Source organism: Alexandromys fortis, unplaced genomic scaffold (genome assembly GCF_014885135.2).
Source record: "Alexandromys fortis isolate MF-2015 unplaced genomic scaffold, M_Fortis_MF-2015_v1.1 scaffold_133, whole genome shotgun sequence".
NCBI lineage: Eukaryota > Metazoa > Chordata > Mammalia > Rodentia > Cricetidae > Alexandromys > Alexandromys fortis.
In genome coordinates, this window is record NW_026068030.1 from 4,383,711 (window position 1) to 4,398,143 (window position 14,433).

The 14,433-nt window shown below is 41.9% G+C and overlaps 1 protein-coding gene across 1 annotated transcript in view; it reads left to right on the plus strand.

Annotated features, from left to right (window-relative positions):
* The window catches only part of Cntnap2 (contactin associated protein 2), a 1,600,222-nt gene that overhangs the window by 1,384,002 nt on the left and 201,787 nt on the right, over positions 1 to 14,433 (plus strand). The window contains exon 20 of the mRNA XM_050164469.1: positions 898 to 1,134. Within this exon, the coding sequence (XP_050020426.1) occupies positions 898 to 1,134 (237 nt within the window). The remainder of the gene's footprint in view (positions 1 to 897; positions 1,135 to 14,433) is intronic.

Consider the following 14,433-nt stretch of genomic DNA (forward strand, 5'->3'; position numbering starts at 1 on the left):
GTGGGGTGCATTGACAATGAGATTTGAGAAATACTTTGGGGAAGTGGCATGAAAAGAGCCAGAAAGCGGTGGCACTGAAGCCCAAGGGTGTCTTTAGGCTGCCTCAACCTTCAAGTGACTTCTGGTGATTTCGAGACTGTGCTTGGCAGACAGTGGGGAATCCACAAAAGGACTCGCCTGCCAGGACGTGATTACACAGCAATTAGCTCTGATTACACTGTGAGAAAGGGCTGACTCAGAGAGCCAGGGATCTTTTGAATCATTTCTTAGTAATAAGGACAGTAATGCTAATAGGTCCTGTTTATTGAGTACTAATTACTCTCTGCAGCCAATAGAGGGTGGTTAAGAACTTCTAGGAAGGCGGGTCAGGAACCACAGAAATGAAGTTGAAACCCGGTCTCTCTAACATCCTGTCTGGTGATTTGAATTCCTCAAAGTTTCCAAAGTCTTAGAACTTATTGAGGGCTTTGCTATTTGGATATTCAAATCAAATCTGGTCTCAAGGACTATTTCTCTTTGGACTTCTTTTCAAAGTTTGTGTTATAACGCGGCCCTTATTTTCAGGAGTCTCTTCAGCCAGAAAGCCAATAGATATTAGATATTATTTCTCTTTCTAATATGATGCTAGTTCCTTAACTTGTAGTCCTTGTTTTGTTTCTAGGCAGTGTCTTGCTATGTAGCCCAGCCTGGCCTTGAACAGCAACTCTTCCTGCCTCAGCTTCCTGAGGCTGGGATTCCAGGCATACACCTCCACATTAACTTTTTTACTACTAATTTTATTTTAATTTTACATGGCATATTTTTTATGACAACAGTTCAACCTGAATTCAAAGCATAGCTGGCCTAGACCCCAGATCTCTTGCATCATTTTTCAAGTTTGTCTTTCCTTCTCAACAGATGTTGGTGCCTTTTTTGAAGAGGGCATGTGGCTGCGCTATAACTTCCAGGCACCGGTGGTCACTGCTAGAGACTCAGGCAGCAAGGCGGAGAATTCTGCAGAGCAACAGCCCTCGTCTCCAGACCTGGCCCAGGAGCAGATCCACTTCAGCTTCAGCACCACCAAGGCTCCCTGCATCCTCCTCTACGTCAGCTCCCTCACCACTGACTTCCTAGCTGTGCTGGTCAAGCCCACAGGTAAGGACAAGTGTCCTTAGCCTTCTACCTTCAGACAGTAGTCAGACCAAAGATGCTAGAGTCAGAATTGCTCTCAGCTGACAATTTATTTCCCATGAGATGTTGAGCAAATCATCTGCTTCCTTTGAACCTCATTGCCATCCGGAAGTCAGAAGAACAACTTTTCCATTGAGAGCTTATAGTAACAATTTGATGGAACACACAGGCTATTTTCATATTATATGAACATGAGATGAATTTAAATGTAGAATGATTCTGTTTGTTCCTGTCAAGTAAATACCTTTGCTACCGTGCTAAGTCTTAGCATCCTCTGAAGTAGTGAAATTTATCATAGGTTAATGAATGAATTGCCCTGATTTATGATAATGTATCACATCAATAGATTCCAGTGAAATGTAGAAACTATCTATGAAAGTAGAAAATCAGAAATGCTGCCATCCCTAAAGCCTCCCTGAACTTTCCACTCACAAATACATCCGTGGAGAGATAGTTGCTGGGAGCACAGGGGATTTTTTCATTTGTGAATTCCTGAACTTGGGAATCTAGTTAGGCCCGAAGTACATAAAAGTACATAAACCTCTTTTTTAGATCAGGAGCTAGGGTGCTGATACATGTGTGCACACATGTCCAGGTCAGAAGACATATTGGTCTTCACCTTGCCTCTTCATTGAGACAGGGTCTCTTATTGTTCACCACTACATATGCCTGGTTAGACCAAGAAATTTCCAGGATTCTCCTGCCTCTGCCTCCCATCTCACCATCACCATGCTGAAATTACAGACATAAGCTTCTGGATCCAACCTTCCATGGGTTTTGAAAACCCAAACTTAGGCAGGAGTGAGTCTGGGACCTCAGAGGGAGTAGGCATGAGGCAGAACCTCTGTGTGTCCAGACGTTGGTCTGGGACATCAAAGGGAATAGGGAGGATCCTGACACTTCTATGGGTCCAGACATGAGTCTGGGACTCTGAGGGAGTAAGCCTAAGCCAGGTCCTCTGTGGTTCTGGCATACCTGAGCCTGGGAACTCTGAGGCAGTAGACAGGAGCCAGAGAGCTTTGTAGGACCAACTCCAATCCAGGAACCTCTGCAAGAGTGGATCCAGACCAGGATTTACAGAAACAGGTCAAAGCCAGAAACCTAGGCCAAAGTAGGTCTGAGACAGCAAACTCCAAGGAAGCAGAGCAAAGCCCTGGGAGTGCTGAGCTATCTCCAAGAACATGAGGTCCTAGCTAGAGCACTAAGACACCAAAAAGAGATCAAGGGGATACAAATCGGAAAAGAAGTCAAACTCTCACTGTTTGCTGATAATATGATAGTTTACATAAGCGATCCCAAAAATTCTACCAAGGAACTCTACAACTTATAAACACTTTCAGTAATATAGCAGGATACAAGATAAGTTCAAAAAAATCAGTAGCCCTCCTGTACACAGATGATACAAGGGCTAGTGAAGAAATCAGAGAAACAACACCCTTCACAATAGCCACAAATACCTTAAAATATCATGGAGTAACTCTAACCAAACAAGTGGAAGACTTGTATGACAATAACTTTAAATCTTTGAAGAAAGAAATTGAAGAAGACACCAGAAAGTGGAAAGATCTCCCATGCTCTTGGGTAGGCAGAATTAACACAGTAAAAATGACAATCTTACCAAAAGCAATCTACAGATTCAACATAATGCCCATCAAAATCCTAGCAAAATTCTTCACAGACCTCAAAAGAATGGTACTCAACTTCATATGGAAAAGCAAAACCCCATGATAGCCAAAACAATCCTGTATAATCAAAGAGCTTCTGGAGGCATCACAATTCCTGACTTCAAACTCTACTACAGAGCTAAAATACTGAAAACAGCCTGGTATTGGTGTAAGAACAGACAGAGGGACCAATGGAACCAAATAAAAGATCTGGATATCAATCCACACATCTTCCAACACCTGATTTTTGACTAAGATGCAAAAAATATCAAATGGAAAAAAGAAAGCATACTTAACCACTGGTGCTGGCATAACTGGATATCAATAAGTAGAAGAATGAAAATAGATCCATATCTATCACCATGCACAAAACTCAAAGACCTCAACATAAAGCTAGCCACACTGAATCTTATAGAAAAAAATGGGAAGTACACTTGAACGCATGGGCACAAGAGACTACTTCCTAAATATAACCCCAGTAGCACAGACACTGAGAGAAACAATTAATAAATGGAACCTCCTGAAACTAAGAAGCTTCTGTAAAGCAAAGGACATGGTCAACAAGACAAAATGACAGCCTACAGAATGGGAAAAGATCTTCACTAATCCCACATTAGACAGAGGTCTGATCTCCAAAATATACAAAGGACTCAAGAAATTGGTCATCAATAAAACAAATAATCCAATAAAAAATGGAGTCCAGACCTAAACAGAGAACTCTCAACAGAAGAATCTAAAATGACTGAAAGACACTTAAGGAAATGTTCAAAATCCTTAGTCATCAGAGAAATGCAAATCAAAACAACTCTGAGATTCTATCTTACACCTGTAAGAATGGCCAAGATCAAAAATACTGATGACAACTTATGCCAGAGAGGTTGTGGTATAAAGGGAACACTTCTGCATTGCTGGTGGGAATGCAAGCTGGTACAGTCCCTTTGGATGTCAGTGTGGCGATTTCTCAGAAAATTAGGAAACAACCTTCCTCAAGACCCAGTAATACCACTTTTGGGTATATATCTAAAAGATGCTCAATTGTGCCACAAGAACATATACTCAACTATATTCATAGTAACACTGTTTGCCATAGCCAGAACCTGGAAACAACCTAAATGCCCCTCAACCAAAGAATGGATAAGGAAAATGTGGTACATTTACACAATGGAGTACTACACAGCAGAAAAAAATGACAGCTTGAATTTTGCAGGAAAATGGCTGGAGTTAGAAAACATTATTTTTAGTGAGGTATCCCAGACACAGAAAGACAATTGTCCCATATACTCACTGATAGGTGGTTTTTAAACATAAAGTAAAGAAAGCCAGCCTACAAACCACAATCCCAGAGAACTTAGACAACAATACGGACACTAAGAGAGACTTACATAGATCTAATCTACATGGGAAGTAGAAAGTAGAAAAAGACAAGATCTCCTGAGTAAATTGGGAGCATGGGGACCTTGGGGGAAGGTTGAAGGGGGGAGGGGAGAGACAGGGAGGGGAGCAGAGAAAAATGTAGAGCTCAATAAATATCAATAAAAAAATCTTTTAAAAAATAAATAGATAAAAATAAAAAATGTAACATTTCATGATGTATAACAACCTAAATGCCCCTGGACTGAAGAATGGATAGGATAATGTGTTACATTTACACAATGGAGTCCTACACAGCAGAAAAAATAACGATATATTGAATTTTGCAGGAAAATGAATGGAGCTAGAAAACATTATTTTGACTGAGGTAACCCAGACCCAGAAAGACAATTATCACATGTACTCACTCATAAGTGATTTTCAATAATAAAGCAAATGAGCCTACAAATCACAATCCCAGAGAACTTAGACAACAATGAAGACACTAAGAGAGACTTACATAGGTCTAATCTACATGGGAATTAGAAAAAGACAAGATCTCCTGAGTAAATTGGAAGCATAAAGACCTTGGGAGAGGGTTGAAGGGGAGGGGAGAAGCAGCGGGGGGGGAGCAGAGAAAAATATAGAGCTCAATAAAAATTAATTTAAAAAAAGAAATCGCAAAAAAAGAAAAGAAAATCCAGACTTGGGTAGCTAGTGTTTAACCCACTGGAGTTATATTCCCAGTCTTTTGAATTCATCTTTTTAAATCCTTTATTAAATCTACTCTTTGAAAATTTTCTACACAAATAATATATTCTGAGTACTGGCATCTCTCATATCGCCCTTCCACCCCTTTTAACAGCCACCCTACCACCCACTTCATCTCTACAAATCCCTTTTCCCTATTCATACCATTTTGTTTTATAGCCACTAAGTTTAACTAGGTCTATCTGTGCGGCCTAGAGTTTGCATCTATCCATGGGAACATAGTGGGCTCATCAATGGTGACAAACTGAAGATAATTCTGCCCCTCATCCAGAATCCATTGGTAGGCTATAGTTCACCAAAGAGGGATAGGCAAGTGGGCTCCTCCTGCTATATGATTGACTATTGACAGGCCCATCACGGCCCTCTTGTTTATCCTCTGTACACTAAGCCAAAGGATCCAAGTGAGAATGCAAATGACTTTGGCATTCAGCATCACTCTATAAAGATTCTTACTAGAACAAAAGTATACAAATAAACACGCTGCACATGGAGGAATCTATTTTCTCTCTCTCTAAAACCTGCATGTGTGTGTGTGTGTGTGTGTGTGTGTGTGTGTTTTAAGAACATTGTTTTTTTAAATACAAGTGTTTTAGGTGTAACTCTTTAACTCACTTCCTATGGAATGTGTGAGTTTAAAATACAGGAGTTTTCTCCCCTATTGGCCATCTCTTCTTGCCCTTTAATGGATGTTCAAGGTTGATACCTTGAAAGTGTCAAGAATCTGATGATCATGTAAAACTGGACACTGCTGTCTGCTCCTCTGTCACTTGCTTACTAAAATTTGCTTCCCAGCTATAAATGTGGTGATTCACATGTGTATTGCCTATGTCCACATTACATGCATGGTGCTCCTGTGGGGACATTTATCATGTGAAAGAGAATCATTTGATCTATTCTACAGTATCAATAGTTGGAATATAGTATTAGTGTTGAACCATCTTAGAGAATAAGATTTTCTTCTATGAGAGCCAAAATATTACAACTGTAGAGCTAAATATTTGGAAAAATAGTGAATTTTCAAATACACTCTCTGGGCAATATACTGTAAGTTTAAAAAAAATGAAAGAAAATTATGTGTCCCAGAGCCCCAGAATTTCCTCTTTCAGAATTTATTAATGAAAAAGCCCCAAATCAGCATCTTCAGCAAGAATATGTTTATTGTAGTGTTGCTTATAAAAATATAAAAGTAAAGTAAAGAATATAAAAGAGAGCCATTGGTTTACTGTCTACTATGTACCCATTAAAATAGTGTTTGTGAAAAATCATTAAAGACATAGGGGCAGTTCATATAAGGTTACACTAAGAGAAGGCAAGATACAGCCTTAAATATATAATATCAACTTAGCTCTATAAAACAAACACGAATAGGCCCAAAGAGCAACAATGTGAGCACAGACTGTGGTTAGATGTGCATGATTTGTTTCTCCCGAGTGATACCATTTTGTGCTTGTCAGATGCTCACTTTGAGTACATGTCACTTTTCTAATAAAAATAAATAAATACGTCAGTAAAACCAGAAAGCAGGAGCTCAAGAGAGAAGAATACTCAATCCCCATGCTTCAGGGGTTCAAGCAATTACTGGCCTGGATCAGACTCAGTGGGTTTTTTAAACCACTGATGTTCTCCCTTGTGTACCAGCCTCCTAGTAGGCAGACAGTCTGTGGCTTCTCATGTCTCACAAGAGGAGGCTGTCATCTTGAAAGTGTCAAAAATCTGATGAGCATGTACCACTGGACATGGTGCTGTCTGCTTCTCTTACTTCCTTGCTAAAATTTGCTTTTCAGTTATATTCATGGTAATTCACATGCATATTGCCTATGCCCACATTACATGCATGGTGCTCCTGTGGGGGCATTTATCATGTGAAAGACCTTCATTTCATTGATTCTACCATAATGGCGGCCAGTTAATGGTGCTTACCTGTGCACAACTCTCCTAAGTGCTTTGGATGCATTGATTTTGATGAGCTTCACAATACAATGGGTTAGATACAATTCTCCTCCTTTCCTCTGGATGGAAAGGCTGGGGTACAGAAATATCAGGAGTTTTGCATAATTAGCTGGTAAAGGGTATGTGGGGGTGGTCTCTGGATGCAGGTGTCTGAATTCAGGTGGGAATTCTCCATTGCAGACACCCTCAAAACAGGCTGGATGTAGTTGGAAATCAAAACCAGGTATTTTCTTTGTGGGTTTGGGAAAACCATCCTTAAAGTGTTGGGGGAAATGTAATCTTTCCACACTCCAAATACCACTATCTGTTTGTTAACTGAAATTTATAATAAATAAAAAATTTATAATAAATAAAAAAGTTCAAAGAAAGCTTTAAGGAAAAAAAGTAAGATCTAGTGTATTAGGGTTTCTATTGCTGTGAAGAGACACCATAATCACAGCAATTCTTATACGGGAAAACATTTAACTGGGGAGCCTTACAGTTTCAGAGGTTTTGTCCATTATCATTATGGCAGGACATAGCAGACATGGTGGTAGAGAAGGTGCTGAGAGTCCTACATCTTGATCCACAGGCAACAGGAAGTGAACTGTCTTACTAGGTATAGCTTGAGCATAGGAGACCACAAAGCCCACCCCCATAATGACACCCTTCCTCCAACAAGAACATGACTATTCCAACAAAGTCACACTTCTTAATAATGCCACTCCCTTTGGGGACCATTTTTTTTTTCAAACCATTGCATTTATAGATGTCAATGTGTGGGGTAGGGGGTACTAAACAAACAATTTAAAAGCCTTAAGTAAATATCCTGGCTTCATCAGACTTCACATATCTAAAGCTCTTTCTCTGTTTCTCAGAGTCAGCCTCCCTGAACCCTCCTTGTCCTGACAGCCACCACTTCTGCCTCTCAGAGTCTGTGTTCTGATCACTAACTGATTGTCTATCTTCCCTGCTCTTGTCGGCCATCCAGGTAAATGAATTCCATAGAGCCTACCTTCATGGTGACCCACGACCTTTGTTCCAACTACTGCTCTCCAAACCAAACCTCTTCTATCTCAGGCTTCCTGGTATTTTCCACATTGTGACACCACAGAAAGTGACTCACAAGAATGGCACAGAGGAAATGATAGGGTTGAGTTTGCAGTCCCCTCACCAGAGACACCAGCTGTCCCACCTCTAGTGTATCTTCTGAGGAATGATGGGAGTCATGCCCCTGCTACCTGTCAGTCTCAGATTTCTTCATTTTCCCTATGACAGTGGCATATGCCCTTCATACCTAGGCAGGGCGGCCTGCCCTTACAAAGTATGAATGTTTAGTAGGGATATTGTATTGTGGCCCTATTAAGCATCATTAGATCTTTCTTTCTCTCTGTGTCTGTCTCTCTCTGTCTCTGTCTCTCTCTCTCTCTCTCTCTCTCTCACACACACACACACACACACACACACACACACACACTAAAAACATGAGAGGCAAATCCTATAACCTTCCAGTTGAGATGCATCAGACTTCTTGGAGAAGACCTATCTGGATTCAAATTCTGACTCTCCCTTTTGCTGCTGCCTTAGATAAACTGTGCGTAACTTTTACTTGTGTTTCCTGATCTGTAAAATGCCATTCTCCACTAATGGCTTACTGTACAGAGGAGTGACCTGTTGAGTCTAAAACCTCTGCATGTAAGATAAGGTATCTGATCTACTTCTCTACTGCTGTGACAAAGCATCACAAATGGACCAAGGGGTTATAAAGAAGGGATCATTTGTGTCTTCCAGCTCCAAAGGCAAAGGGGTCTGTCGTCATCATCATGGCAGCAGGCAGGTTGCTGAGCATTAGCTGAGAGCTGATATCCGATCCACAAACAGGAAGCAGAGAGAGAGCACATTGGGAACGGAAGCTCAAAAGACCCCCACCCCTCAGTAACACACCTCCTTCAGCAAGGTCCACCACGCCTTCTAATCTTTCCGAAACAATTCCAACTGGGGACCAAGTATTAAGACATATGAACCTATTCGCATCAGACCACTGCATCAGGGTTAGTAGGTACTCGAGCCAGAGTCTACCAATTCAGTCAACCAAGCCTTCACATCTCTTACTCTACGGTTTCAAGAAACAAGCTTACAAAGCCTCTGGGGCCATCTGTGCTCAGCTCTCATGCTCACACTCCCTGACCTCATCCCCCTCACTTCCCTCTGTGGTATACACCAAGTACCTTCCATTATACACCCTGACCAACCCTCACCTCCTGATGACTTCTGGCTTCAAACTCCAATTACATTCATTTTCAGTTTCATTTATTTGGCACGTAATGCATTGTTATCTGTCCCTGTTATAAATATGCCCTGTCTTTCCAGACAGATGTGAAGCCTCCAGCACTACATTTTCTGCCTACAGTCAGTGCCCTGTAAGTGCTTGCTGATGGTAGTGGTGATGTTCGGGAGATAGTAAATCTGTTAAGCATGTGATTTGCTACAGCCAATAAAAGAGCAATTCTTTATAATGGCTTTAATTCACTTGTAAGATGAGCATGAGAAAAAAGAAGGGAACTATCTCCCTATTTGAATAATATTTTACTTTAATGGGTAAATATTACATTCTCCCTACCATCACTTAGTGGTCCTCTTCTGCTGTTACTCGAAAGGAATAAATGAATCATTTAAATGTTATTTTAATGTTATTACTCAAATGTTGCTGTGATTGTTTATAGATAGTCACAACCTATACATTTAGAGTTTTAGCTCATCCTTTTTTCTCAGAGCAAATAATTTCTGTTAATATTATGTGAAACACTTACAAGAATTTTAAATCATATTTACAAAGCCCAAAGAATTCATAAAAAAGGAACAAAGATGAAAATAACTTAATATAGGTGGCAAATATAAAGGAGCCATTGATAAACAGTAGGAGAGACACTTTGGGATTTTGCATTATTACCAGCTCCTCTGACCTCCAACCCACAGAGGAAGCTGCTTTTCTTTCACTTGTCCCTGTGTCCCTAGATCCACACATAGCACTTAACCCATGCTGGGGATTTGGGACAGTTGTCACTTTGGGATTCAACTCTGCACCTGGAGTCCGACAGACAGCTCACATGGGAACTTGAAGGAAGATGTGCTTTGCATAGGCACTGAATAGATTTGCTCCCAGGAAATGAATAAATGAATGGTCAATCATTACCAATGCATATCTAAGATATTTAATGTCTAAACTGGATGCCATATCACCCGCAGTGCATGCTGGGTATGGCAGCATGTATTTCTACTCTCAGTACCAGGTAGGCAGAGGTGAGAGGATCCTGGTGCTACTTGGTCAGGCCAAGTAAGTGAGCTTCAAATTCAGTGAGAGAATCTGCCTTAAAAATTAAGATGGAAAACAACTGAAGAAGACACTCAATGTCAACCTCTGTCCTTCACATGCTAGAACACACATGTAGAAATACACACACCACCCAAGACAACTTGATTTTTCTGCATGTTACCAAGCTCCTGATTGATTATATCCTTAAATACAAATAATAATTATTTCTTACACTAGTAGGATGAAGGGGAAGTCAGGGAAACACTAAAGGGAGGAGAGCAAATAGCTTGGAAAAGAGCCGCTTTCTCCACGGCACTGAGGTAGGAAGGGAATGGGATTTTCTAGAGAATAGGAGGGTTCCAAGGTAGTTTGGATGAAAGAGAGAAAGTGTCATGATGTGCAAATACAGCATCAAGCACAGCTCACAGGGGACAGGACTCCACAGCGACATTAGGAACATAAACCTTCACCCTGTGAGCGACTGCGAGGCACTGAGGGGTTTTAAGTGAAGCAGCGAAAGAATCAATTATGTGTTTTGAAAGATCTCTCAGTTTGCAAAGAAAATATTGGTAATAAAGCACAAAAGCAAAACCCATAAACATTCAAGAAGTACCCACTAGCCAGGCAGTGATCTAAACAGTGGTTATAAAGTCCCAAGAAGCAGAAATGAAAATTCTTGCTCTCATGGAGCTCTCGCTAAAACAAGAGAAGACAGACAAATGAATGAAACGGAATCTAGAATGTGCTGCATGGTGAGAACCGCCATGGGGGTGGAGCATAAGGCAAAAACGGAAGAGCTGGCCAGGAAAAGGAGTGAGCAATTCCCCCTTTTCTGGAGAAGTCACGGGAACCATCACTAGGCATATGACCTAAGAGCAAATAGTTTAATGAGAGAGTAGACAGAAGAGCCCTGAGTGTTAAAGTCCTGGGACAAGAACTCTCTGGGCTTCGGGGGAAGCAGCTAGAAGGCTGATGTGTCCAGGTGAGGGGTGAGTAGGGACAGAAGTGGGAAAGTAGGCTAAAGGTGACGGTGGAAGTTTATGGAAGGCATAGGGGGTCACGAATTCGCATAGGACACGAATTTTCACTTTGAGAGTGATAGGAAGTCCCTGCTACATTATGAACTGAGATTCACTCTGACCACTGTGTGGAACTGACGGGGGCAAAGGATAGGCTGACATAGGAGAATGCTGGGGTGAGAACTGAAAGAGAAGGTGGTGTGGAGGCTGCTACAAGCATCCAGACAAAGGAGGCTCTGCAGGTAGAAATGGAATAAACAAAATGTGATAAGAGTCAGGGGCTGACTTCAAAATCAAGCCAAAAATTTCTTACAGTGCATGAAATACTGGAAAGGAAATTACTAGGGTTATGGCAAGAATAACTGGAAGCCTGAAGTGCCCATTCACCAAAGGGCATAAAACAATCATGAGACTGAGTCGGTGCCATGTCTAAGGTGCCAAAGAGACATCCAAGCAGAAATATCGAGTTGCATGTTGGAAAGAGTCAGATCAGGACAGAAGTTTGGTTGGATTACAGATTTGGGGTCTGATGTGCCTGCACCTTAAACAAAGCCTAGTACTGAATACAATGACCATGGGGATGTATGTGGACCCAGAACAAAGGGTGGTGAAGGACTGTGACAGTGAAGAAGCCAGAAATGAGTGAAGAAGTCCAAGTAGTAGATGCCGGACGTCTGGTGCAGATCTCAGGTTCAAGAGAAAGGCACACATCTGTGCTAAGTGCTCTTGCAGAGGTCTTCAGGCCCCAGAGAGGGCAGCTTCAGGGTAGTCTGCAGATGGGAAATGCACGGCTGTGGCGATGGGAAAGGCACAGGACCACAGAGAGAGAACCATCTCCTCTAATGTAATCTGTGTGGCTCCTGAGATGGAAAAGAAATAGGTAATGTAGGCACATTCAGAAGACAAATATTGTAAGTTTTTGGTAGAAATATCATAGCAAAAAATTTTGATAAAATGTGAGGATAAAAATTTAAAAACAGGCACACCTTTAATGCCAGCACTTGGGAGGTAGACACAGGCAGATCTCTGAGCTCTAGGCCAGCCTGGTCTACAGGGCAAGTTCCAGGACAGCCAGGGCTACAAAGAGCAAAAAAAAAAAAAAAAAGAAACCGTTTTACATTTTAAATGGCATGTGCTAGAATGCCTAAATATGGAAGGGGCGCTTTAAATCACCACACTCATTTATGTGCCTGTGTTAAATGTGTGCATGAGGAATGGCTGTAGCAGAGACTGCCAAGATGGTTAGAATGGTTAGCACTCTCTAGACAGTGACGTTTCATGTAAGGTTTTACAGTGTATTTTTAGTTATGTGTATATGTAGTAATAAGTATGGGCATGTGTGAGTGCAGTTCCTGCCAAGTGCAGAAGAGGGCGTCAGATTCCCTGGGGTTGGAGGCACAGGTGATTATAAGCCACCCAGTTTGGGTGCTAGGAACCAAACTCGGGACCTCTCCAAGAACAGCACATAGTCTTATCAACCAAACCACCTTCCTAGCCCCTTATTCCTTTCTTTTGCCTGTTTACTTTACAGTTTTGATTACTATCATTTTTATCTTATAATTTAAACTAGAACATCAGTTCTTTAAAAGAAAAATGAGAGACAACAAAGAATCCACTGGTGACATGTTCATAAAATTCTTTGTTTGTTTGTTTTATTGCTATATTTCTTTTTTTTATTGAGAAAAGGAAAAAAAGTTTCCACCTCCTCCCAGCCTCCCATTTTCCTCCCCCTCCTCCCCCCCCTCTCCCCCCCCCCCCCCCCCTTTCCCCCCCCCCCTCCAGTCCAAAGAGCAGTCAGGGTTCCCTGCCCTGTGGAGAGTCCAAGGTCCTCCCCCCTCCGTCCATGCCTAGGAAGGTGAACATCCAAACTGGCTAGGCTCCCACAAAGCCAGAACGTGAAGCAGGATCAAAACCCCGTGCCATTGTCCTTGGCTTCTCATCAGCCCTCGTTGTTCGCCATGTTCAGAGAGTCCGGTTTTATCCCATGCTTTTTCAGTCACAGTCCAGCTGGCCTTGGTGAGCTCCCACTAGATCAGCCCCACTGTCTCATTGGGGGGGTGCACCCCTCGTGGTCCTAACTTCCTTGCTCATGTTCTCCCTCCTTCTGCTCTTCATTGGGACCTTGGGAGCTCAGTCCGATGCTAAAGTCTCTGTCTCTATCTCCATCCATCACCAGATGAAGGTTCTATGGTGATATGCAAGATATTCGTCAGTATTGCTATAGGATAGGGTCAATTCAGGCTCCCTGTCCTCAACTGCAAAGGAACTAACTGGGGACATCGCCTTGGGATCCTGGGAGCCACTCTAGGTTCAAGTCGCTTGCCAACCCTAAGGTGGCTCCCTTAACTAAGAATTGTGCTTCCCTGCTCCCCTATCCAACCTTCCTTTATCCCAATCATCCTGTTCCCCAATTTCCCCCCATCCTCCCCTTCTCACTTTTCTCTCCCACATCTCCCCTTACCCTCATCCCACCCCACCCCAAAGATCGCAATATTCTCCCCGGCAATTTTGTCTACTTCCCATAGCCAGAGGATAACTATATGTTTTTCTTTGGGTTCACCTTCTTATTATTTAGCTTCTTGAGGTTCACCAATTATAGACTCCGTGACCTTTATTTATGGCTAAAAACCAATTATGAGTGAGTACATCCCATGTTCATCTTTTTGGGTCTGGGTTACCTCACTCAGGATAGTGTTTTCTATTTCCATCCCTTTACATGCAAAATTCAAGAAGTCATTTTTTTTTTACCGCAGCGTAGTACACTAATGTGTATATATTCCACACTTTCTTCATCCATTCTTCCATTGAAGGGCATATAGGTTGTTTCCAGGTTCTGGCTATTACAAATAATACTGCTATAAACATAGTTGAACAAATGCTTTTGTCATACGATAGGGCATCTCTTGGGGATCCCAAGAGTGGTATTGCCGGGTCCAGAGGTAGGTTGATCACGAATTTCCTGAGAAACTGCCACACTGCTTTCCAGAGTGGTTGCACAAGTTTGCATTCCCACCAGCAATGGATGAGGGTATCCCTTCCTCCACAGCCTCTCCAGCAAAGGCTATCATTGGTGTTTTTGATTTTAGCCATTCTGACAGGTGTAAGATGATATCTCAAAGTTGTTTTGATTTGCATTTCCCTGATTGCTAATGAGGTTGAGCATGACCTTAAGTGTCTTTTGGCCATTTGAACTTCTGCTGTTGAGAATTCTCTGTTC